This window comes from Capsicum annuum, chromosome 12 (genome assembly GCF_002878395.1).
Source record: "Capsicum annuum cultivar UCD-10X-F1 chromosome 12, UCD10Xv1.1, whole genome shotgun sequence".
Lineage (NCBI taxonomy): Eukaryota > Viridiplantae > Streptophyta > Magnoliopsida > Solanales > Solanaceae > Capsicum > Capsicum annuum.
Genome location: NC_061122.1, coordinates 226659354 through 226669559, shown reverse-complemented (window position 1 = coordinate 226669559; position 10206 = coordinate 226659354). Strand labels below are relative to the sequence as shown.

Below are 10206 nucleotides of genomic sequence, written 5' to 3'. Positions count from 1 at the left end.
AGCTAGTCACTTGAGGATAAGTGCTTATCCTTTTTAACCTTGTTTAACCTGTATATTATGGTTGATTAGAAATCAACAAGTTACTATGATATAAATTTCTCATCTATATTCAACTTCAATGAAAATACAAGCTAGTTAGTTGCTTGAAGGTAAATTCTTATTTTGTTGAAATTGTATATTTATGTTTAATTAGAAATTAGCAAGCTAGGTAAGACATAGAGTTCTCATCTATATTCAATTACAATAAATAATTCTCGTTGGTGTTTATATGCGCATGTCTTTGTGTATTGAGACCTCAAAAATTTTAATTGTGAATTTAATGATTTTATTTTTACTTTAAACAATATTGAAGATTATCAAAAAAAATTCAAATTTGAATAATAAAAAAAAGAAAATTATCCACCTTTTAACAAAATATTTTAGAACTTTCAACTAAATAACTTAAATCTCGTATTAGTAAATAATTTTTGTACAACAAAATCCAAGGTATCATATTGCAAACACATCACTAACATAGTAACATCTTATTAACTAGAATAACTATTTAGTTTTATCTTAGTACGTTTAACTAAGATCTTTATGTCATTAAGAATACTATATTAAAAACAGTAAATATGAGAAAAGAAATTGTAATTTTTTTTTATATGTATCTATATATACCTGAGGTATTTAGTTAAAATTTTACTTTATGCCACTAATTTTATTGAGACGTTCTTAATTCCTCAAGACCCGAAGTTCATATCGTATGTGGATGAGTACTCATAACAATATTATAAAATACATTTACACGGACAATTAATGTATATAACTTAAATTTTGTTTTACTTTTTAAATAGTCCGAAAACAATTACTTTATCTCATATGGATGTTTGCGGTTTTGTCCCGAAATACTTTTAGATTAAATGAAAATTATTCGTTACTTTATCTCATATGGATGTTTGCGGTTTTGTCCCGAAATACTTTTGGATTAAATGAGCAAAATAGAATTGACAATTGCAATTCCAGATTAAATATAGCAACTTCAATAACTAATATATATTGACAAAGTGATACTATATCAATTGCAACATTCATATTGATAGATGATAAATACATAGTCTGGGCCCAAAAATTCAAAGTAATAGAGGGCAAACCAAAGTCTTTTTCTAACAACTCAAATAGGATTCAGTATTTCCAACCAAAGCCTTCTTGTACCAATTCACATACATATTTTGGATTTAGTATTTCAAAGTGTTGATCGAGCAACCTTTTAACAATTTTCATGCAATCAATCTCCATAGTTAATCAATATCATCACGAGTCATTGTTTACCGTTAGTACTTTCATTAACGATTATTATCACAATAATCATCAATCACCACAATCAGTCATTACTAGATAGTGTCGCTATGAATTATAATCATCACCATTAGCTATTACTATCATTCACCACAATAATCATCAACCACCACAATCCGTCATTACTAGATAGTGTTGAGCATCACTATGAATTATAATCATCACCATTAGCTATTACTATCATTCACCATAATTATCAGTCGTCACTACAAACTATCACCATCAACTACCACTATTAACCACTAGCTTGTCTTATAGTTATTGTTCTTTAATGTATGTTCTTGTTGTCTTTTATATACGCATGTGGCCGTACTCGCACAAACCCTCGATATCTTATTCATATTGATAAATGATAATACATAGTCCATCAAGATTATGTTGATAAATGATAACACATAGTCCATAAAGATTATAAAATATAGGAACCATATTAATAAAACACAAGAAGACTAAGATAGGCCCAAAAATCAAAAGTAATAGAGGCAAACCAAAGCCTTTTTCAAACAACTCACATACATCTTTTGGATTTGGTATTCCCAAATTGCCACTGGGCAATTTTTGTTAATTTTAATTTCATTGCCATCAATCACCATAATTAGTTGGTCCCATCACTAGTCGTTGTTTACCATTATTACTTCACCACAATCAGTTATTACTAAATACTATTCAGCATCACTAGAAATCATCATCACCACCATTAGTTATCACTATCATTCACCATAATTATCAGCATCAACCACCACTATTAACCATTATATTGTCAAACACCATCACCATTAGCTACTATGTATGCACAACCACCAAGATTAACCAACACAACTATCAACCATCATTAGCCATCGCCACCACCAAGCACTATATAAGTTTTTAATGAATATTTTTGAGATAGTGTATTAGAGTAATTAGTATTAAATTTATCAATTTTTTTATAAAGATACATACATTCACAGATTGAATATTGACAAATATAACAGAAGATATTGGATATTGAATTTTAACGTACGTGTTATCTAAGTCAGAGCAAAAAAGGCCAAATGTAACAACTTAAATAACTACTTAATGTACATTGACAAAATTCAAATATATATAATTAATATAGATCGACAAAGTTCAAGTATATATATCAATTACAACTTTCATATTGATAATACTTGGTCTATACCACAAATCTACTAATAATAACTACTATGAGCCATTACTATTTATTGTCAAACACCGCTGCCAATTAGCATCAATGCATCATCACCATTAGTTATTACTATCATGTACTCCAACTATCAGTTGTCAACATCAACCATCACTGTTATCCAGTATTGTATCACTATCACTACTAGCTATTATGTGTGACGACCACCACCATCAACCAACACCACTACCAACTATCTCGCAAGCCGCCACGCAACAACCGCCACTGCTAGTCACCATCACCATCAACTACTATATAATCTTGGAGCTAAAATTTGAAAGTCACCCTAATTTTGGGTCTATTTTTGAGATTCTCCCCATATACCCGAATTTCTTATCGTATGTGATGAGTATTCATGACGATAGTATAAAATATATTTATTAATGTATATAACTTGAATTTTGTTTTACCTTTTAAATAGTCCAAAAACAATTACCTTTATCTCATATGAATATCTCATATGATGTTGAGTAAGATTTATTTTTTTTCCATTAGAACGTAAACACAATTTTGTCCCGAAATACTTTTGAATTAAATGAAAATTATTCATAAAGTGAATCCAAAATAGAATTGACAATTGAATTCAAGATTAAATATAGCAACTTCAATAACTAATATATATTGGACAAAGTTCAAAGTGATACTATATCAATTGCAACATTCATATTGATAGATGATAATACATAGTCCACGCAGAAATCAGACTAATAAAACAAAAGATGCTAAAACGGGCCAAAAAATTGAAAGTACTAGAGGCAAACGAAAGCCCTTTTCTAACAACTCAAATACAGATTCAGTATTCCCAAACCAAAGCTTCTTCTAACAATTTTCATTGCAATCAATCTTCATAATTAATCAACATCATCACTGGTCATTGTTTAGAGTTATTACTTTCACTAACGATCATTATCACAACAATCATCATTCACCACAATCAGTCATTATTAGATACTGTTGAGCATCACTATGAATCATCATCATCACCATTAGTTATTACTATCATTCACCATAATTATCAGTCGTCACTACAAATTATCACCATCAACTACCATTATTAACCATTATTGTCAGTCACCATCACGACTAGCTACTATGTACCCACAACCACCGCCATTAGCCCAACACAACTACCAACATCCCCACCATCATTAGCTATCGCCACCACCAAATACTATATAAGTTTTTAATAAATATTTCTGAGATAGTATTACATTAATTAGCATTCAATTTATCAATTTCTTTTATAAAGATACATACATTCACATATTCAATATTGACAACGAACTTAGTGATATAGTCTGCACTCACTATTCCAAAATTGTCGTAGACAATTGATGAGAAAATTTGCCATCCTTCACGATCACCATTATTGTTGTCAATCATCACAATCAGTCGTCATCTTTATTAGCTATGCTATTATCATTTGCAATCATCATCATCAACAACTATCACCACAAATCTACTGATAATCACTACTACCAACCATCATCAGTGGCGGATCCAATTTTTTTATTGAAGAGGTTCAGAAGTAAATATACTAACTAGTCGAAGGGAATTCAATGTCTACTATATATGCATAGAAAAAAAATTTAACCATGTAAAAATAGTATAAAAACAATATAATTTTTCGTCGAAGGGAGTTCAGATGAACCCGTGGAGAAAAGGTGGCTCCGCCACTGACCATCACTATGTATCGCCAAACACCGCTATCACTCAGTACCACCACCATTAGCCATCACTATCATGCACTCTAATTATCAGTTGCCAACACCAACTGTCAACATCAACCACCATTGTTGACCAGTATTGTGTCACCATCACTATTAGCTATTATCTGTGCCCGCGACCACCACCATCAACCAACATCACTATCAACCATCTCACAAGTCAGCACCCACAACCACCACTATTAGTCAATCATCACCATCAACCACTATATAATTTTTAACCTGTATATTATGCTTGGTTAGAAATCGAAAAAGTTATTATGATATAAATTTCTTATCTATATTCAACTTCAATGAAAATACAAGCGAGCTAGTCGCTTCTAGCTTTTGTTTTATAGTTATTATTCTTTAATGTATGTTCTTGTTGGCGTTTACATACGCATGTGTCTGCTGAATACTTATATTGGGCCGTGCTAGCACAAACCCCTCGATATCTTATTCATATTGATAAATGATAGCAATACATAGTCAACGTAACCATATTAATAATAAAACACAAGAAGACTAAGATAGGCCCAAAAAACAAAAGTAATAGACGCAAACCAAAGCCTTTTCCAAACAACTCACATACATATTTTGGATTTGGTATTCCCAAATTGCCACTGCCCAATTTTTTGTTAATTTTAATTTCATTGCCATCAATCACCATAATTAGTCGATACCATCACTAGTCATGGATTACAATTATTACTTCACCACAATCAGTTATTACTAAATACTATTGAACATCGCTATAAATCATCATCATTAGCTATTACTATCATCCACCAAAATTATCAGCATCAACCACCACTATTAACCATTATATTGTCAAACACCATCACCATTAGCTACTATGTATGCACAACCACCAAGATTAACCAACACAAGTATCAACCATCACCACCATCATTAGCCATCGCCACCACCAAACACTATATAAGTTTTTAATGAATAATTCTGAGATATCATTGCCATCAATAACCATAATTAGTCGATATCATCACTAATCGTTGTTTACAATTATTACTTTCACCACAATCAGTTATTACTAAATACTATTGAGCATTGATGTTGTCAATCGTCATCATCACCATTAGCTATCACTATCATCCACCATAATTATCAGTCATCGCTGCAAATTATCACCATCAACCATCACTATTATCCATTATTGTCAGACGCCATCACCACTAGCTACTATGGATCCACAACCACCGACATTAGCTAACACAACTACCAACCATCACCACCCTCATTAACAGTCGCCACCACCAAACACTAAACACTATATAATTATTTAATAAATGTTTCTGAGATAATATTAGAGTAATTAGTATTAAATTTATCAATTTTTTTATAAAGATACATACATATACAGATTGAATATTGACAAATATAAAAGAAGATATTGAATATTGAATTTTAACGTACCTCGTTATCTAAGTCAAAGCAAAAGAGGCCAAATGTAACAACTTAAACAACTAATATAGATTGACAAAGTGAAAGTATATATATAATTATATTACAACATTCATATCGATAATACTTAGTCTATCAGCCAAATATCTATTTCTTAAACGCATACAAATTCACGATTATCATTATTTTGTCAAACATTACAATCAGTCGTAACCTTCACTAGCTATGCTATTATAATTTGCAATCACTATCATCAACAACTATTACCACAAATCTACTGATAATCACTACTATCAACCACCATTATTTATCGCCAAACATGGCTATCAATTAGTACCGCCACCATTAATTATCACTATCATGCACTCCAATTATTAATTGCCAACATCGACTGTCAACATCAATCATCACTGTTTATCAGTATTGTGTCACCATCACTACTGGCTATTATGTGTAATGTCCATGACTATCACCATCAGCCAACATCAATACCAACCATCTCCACAAGTCGGTAGCCACAGGCCACAACCATCACTACTAGTCATCACCGCCATATCAGTATTATATAATTTTTAATACTATTTCATCATATACATAGTATTAAATTGATTAGTAATTTATATTTATTAATGTTTTCTACATTCAAATTTCAATTATTGAGAAAACAAACAATCTAAATTATTTTGTATATACAGATCAAATCTTAATACACCAATTTAACATTCAAATGTACAATTAAATTCAGACGTTCTAATCTTTATGAAAATAAATAAGACATAAATAGTAACTTAAATAACTAATATAGATTGGACAAAGTACAAGTATATTTCAATTACAACATTCTTTTCTTACATATAATAGATAATACATAGTCTATCAATCATGTATCATTTTTCTTACACAGATACAAATTCACTACTACCATTACTCCCATTTTCACAAGGGTACTCCATTTTACCCTTTACTTGAGAACACACAAAATCAAGATTATAAAACATAGGGACCATAGTAATAAAACACAAGAACACTAAAACAGGCCCAAAAATCCAAAGCAATAGAGGCAAGGCCACATAGAACAACCTATTACCAATAGTGTTCAAACCAAAACCCTTTTCTAATAACTCAAACACATATTCTGGACTCACTATTCCCAAATTGTCTTGTGGACAATTGATTAGGAAATTCACTTGGTTTATGAACCTAATTGACAATGTGTGACAAAGGAATGAGAATAGGAAAATTAGTAAAAGTGTAACATATTTTAATGCCACCATGAAATCACCATGTGCCCCATAAATTGCATCATTTAATGGTTTTTTGATACTATATGTGCTGCTTATTACAGCTGCAAGACCAGAACATAGAAGAATTGATGTTGTAGCCATTAAGGTTGCTCCCATAATTGTGTTTCTAAGTGTTTGCACTGCTAATATGTTTTTCTTCTCATTGTCCTGCAAAATTGAAAGGCAAAAGAAAAAAATATGAGAGTTTAAGTTATATCCACTAACAATATACAAATAGAATAATATGATACGCCTAAAAGTTGTTGCGTTGACCAATGAAACGTATCAGACAGACATATTAGGAATTACTTTTGAAAGATAAATTTCGAATAATTTGAGTGTTTTGTGTAATAACTAATAGCTAATATAGGCTACAAAATCTTTAGTCTATTTGGACCAAAATATATTATCAAATTTTACCTAAAATAAGTTGCTAATAGAAAAAGATGTTTTTTAGGAGGATTAAATGGTAAAAATCACTAGTAACATAGTGGAATATGCATAATGTCCAAAAAAAGATAAATGGAAATCCTTTGATTAATGAGTGGAAGTAAAAAATATTACCAAGATTTTGTATGTATAGTGAAGTTGAGTTGGCTATCACAAGCTTGATTTCTATAATGGAATTATATATTATTGCATTTCCTCATTTGTTCTTTTTCACAGTTGAACATTTTAGGGTATAAATTTTTTATAATGTTGTCACGTCAATCTAAGGATATTTTTTAAATGTGTCTCTTTAAAATGTATTACTACTATTTGTAGTTTCAAAAATAAGATAGGTTACTGTTTAGACTAATAAAAATTTCTTACACTGATATAGTATATTTCCTCCAGTCTATTTTAGTTGTAATGTTTACTAAAAATAATTGATTTAAAAATAGTTGTCATTTTAAAAAATTGAAATACATTAATCAGTTTAATTTCCACCTTTATATATATATGGAGAGATTATTGTGGTGAACAAGAAACTATTGTTAAATTGAGACCAAAGAATAACTAAGAATAACTTTTCGTTAATATTTTCTTAATAGACATATAGAAAAAATATGACAAGTAAATTGAATTATGGAAATAATACTAGAGTCAATTGTACGCAGTCTTATCTTGCATTTCTGCCTCTAATAGACTGTTTTGATCCGGTCGTTCCCTCAACCCCGGCAAAACTAAAGTTTTAGTGTACCGAGTTGCCTATTTTCTTTTTCAACATTTACAGCAGTCTAAGTACAGTTTAATCGGGCGAAAAATGTACCAATTTAAGTACTTAATAGTTAACAACATGTAAAAGCTAAAAACTTGTATGTTATTCTACTTCTTTTATAGAAGAAAACACAAACAGGTAAGCTTAATTAATTAGTAAGAAAAACACCTTAATTGTGATTAAAGACGTTTTGATTTAACTTAAAGTTACTAATTAGTATAAGACATTTTAAGTGATTACTACTTGCTTCAAACTCTTTTCTTCCTTCGATCATTCATCCGTTACAAAATTAGCTACACATGAAAAATGCTTCTATCATATTATACCAACCCTAACAATAAAAGGAAAAATGAAAAGAAGAAATTCTTGGAAATGGATATTGAAATCATGTAGTATAGAGATTTGTTTCTTTTTATGTATTTTGATAAAACTCTAAAAATAATATGAGGTATATAAAAGAGGCTAACTCTCAACTGATGATGACTCCCAAATGGAGACGTCAGGTGAGAAATTTGACTTGACTTAGACTCTATATTCCTTTGATAGACGTGAGGTTCAGCCTTTCAAGGGTGTGACATGACTCAATCAAGCCACTATCCTTAGAAAGGTATACTAATTCAAGAATTACTTTAGAAAATTTTAGTAGGAATATACATGGAGTTTAACTCCTCTCTTCTTTTCTCTCTCATTTACAAGGTATATGAAAGAGGCCGACTCTCAACTGATGACAACTACTATATGGAGACGTCAGGTGAGGCACCTGACTTGACTCTATATTCCTTTGATAGACGCGAGGTTCAGCCTTTCAAGGGTGTGACTTGACTCAATCAAACTACAATCCTTAGAAAAGTATATATACTTTAAGAAGTACTTTAGAAAATTTTAGTAGTAGGATATACGCGGCGTTTAACTCCCCCCTCTCTCTCTCATCTCGAGAAGGTGATTGATGATGATGTGTCATTGTTTTGAAGCTTCAACCATTTGAAAAGTAGCTACAAAATACTTTGAAAGAACATAAACATTTTAGAAAACATTGCCCACAAAGTGTATTGTACCTCATGCATATGAAAGATTAAATTTACTAAAAAAGAAGTTAAGTATTCAAAAAGAAGTTGAGTATATCATAACTGACCGCACCATGGCCACTTAGCTCATACAACCACTACAATGCTACATGATCAAGTGAATTCACAAACGAGGAAGATATAACTGAACTTATGCGTGGTGAATTCACAATCCAGTTCCTCCACCAACGCAAATCTTAGTTAGATTCACGCATGCTATCTTTATCATATCTCACCAGATACCAAAAAATCGTCAATTTTCAACAGAATTCATCGAAATTTGGCTCATCAGTAACATTTTCAACAAAATGTCCCTTACCAACAAGCCAACTAACGACGAAATTTTATAAAATTAGCGATTTTCTGACAGTGATTGATGGTACGATATGTTCCTAGCTAGCTCAAAGAAGAAGAAGAAGTTAAATTAATTACCTCCATGATGGCTGAAACCCACAAACGCCTTCCATTAGAATTAGTTCCAATAATTGTACTAAGAGGTTGAGTTCTAACTTTATACCATAACCAAATATGATATCCCATGCATATTATAAACCCTAATGGCACCAATATTACATCCAAATAACACTTTCTCCATTCCATTTTTTTTTCTATCTTTTTTTTCCTCTAAGTAGTTTTTTTTTTCTTCTCTAGTTGAAGAATGAGTTTCTTTCTCTATTACACTATATATATATATATATATAAGTTAGCAATAAAATGAACATAGACTAATTTGGGTGCTATGTACGAAATTAAAGCAAAAGAAGTGTATGTCCAAAAAAAAAAAAGTAGAGTTCCACTTCATTATAAATTAGAGGAACATGCTTATAATCATGTTAGTAAATTATTTGTCGGTTTTCTCTTCACTTTTTATTTTGTATTTTCTTTTTCTTCATGTGTTACTTCTTTGCATGCTTTTGCTTTTCTTTTGAGAGAAAGATAATACATCCAATAGTTAGAAAGATGTCTACACACATATATATTAGTGTGTATGTATATGTGTGTATAT

At 30.7% G+C, this 10206-nt stretch overlaps 1 protein-coding gene across 1 annotated transcript; it reads right to left on the bottom strand.

Moving 5' to 3' along the window:
- Positions 1–6458: 6458 nt before the first annotated feature.
- On the bottom strand, positions 6459–9887 carry LOC107849585. The gene is made up of 2 exons (XM_016694144.2): positions 9633–9887; positions 6459–7103 (listed from the first exon to the last, which is right to left on the bottom strand). The coding sequence occupies exons 1-2, from the start codon at positions 9798–9800 to the stop codon at positions 6549–6551; spliced, it is 723 nt and encodes a 240-aa protein (XP_016549630.1). The 5' UTR covers positions 9801–9887; the 3' UTR covers positions 6459–6548.
- Between the last annotated feature and the right edge of the window lie 319 nt (positions 9888–10206).

Excerpts from the sequence above, each read along its gene's own strand:
- LOC107849585 (XM_016694144.2), bottom strand. The coding sequence starts at position 9,800 with ATGGAATGGAGAAAGTGTTATTTGGATGTAATATTGGTGCCATTAGGG. Across the intron at positions 7,104-9,632 it reads GGGTTTCAGCCATCATGGAG|GACAATGAGAAGAAAAACAT; the intron begins GTAATTAATTTA and ends TCAATTTTGCAG.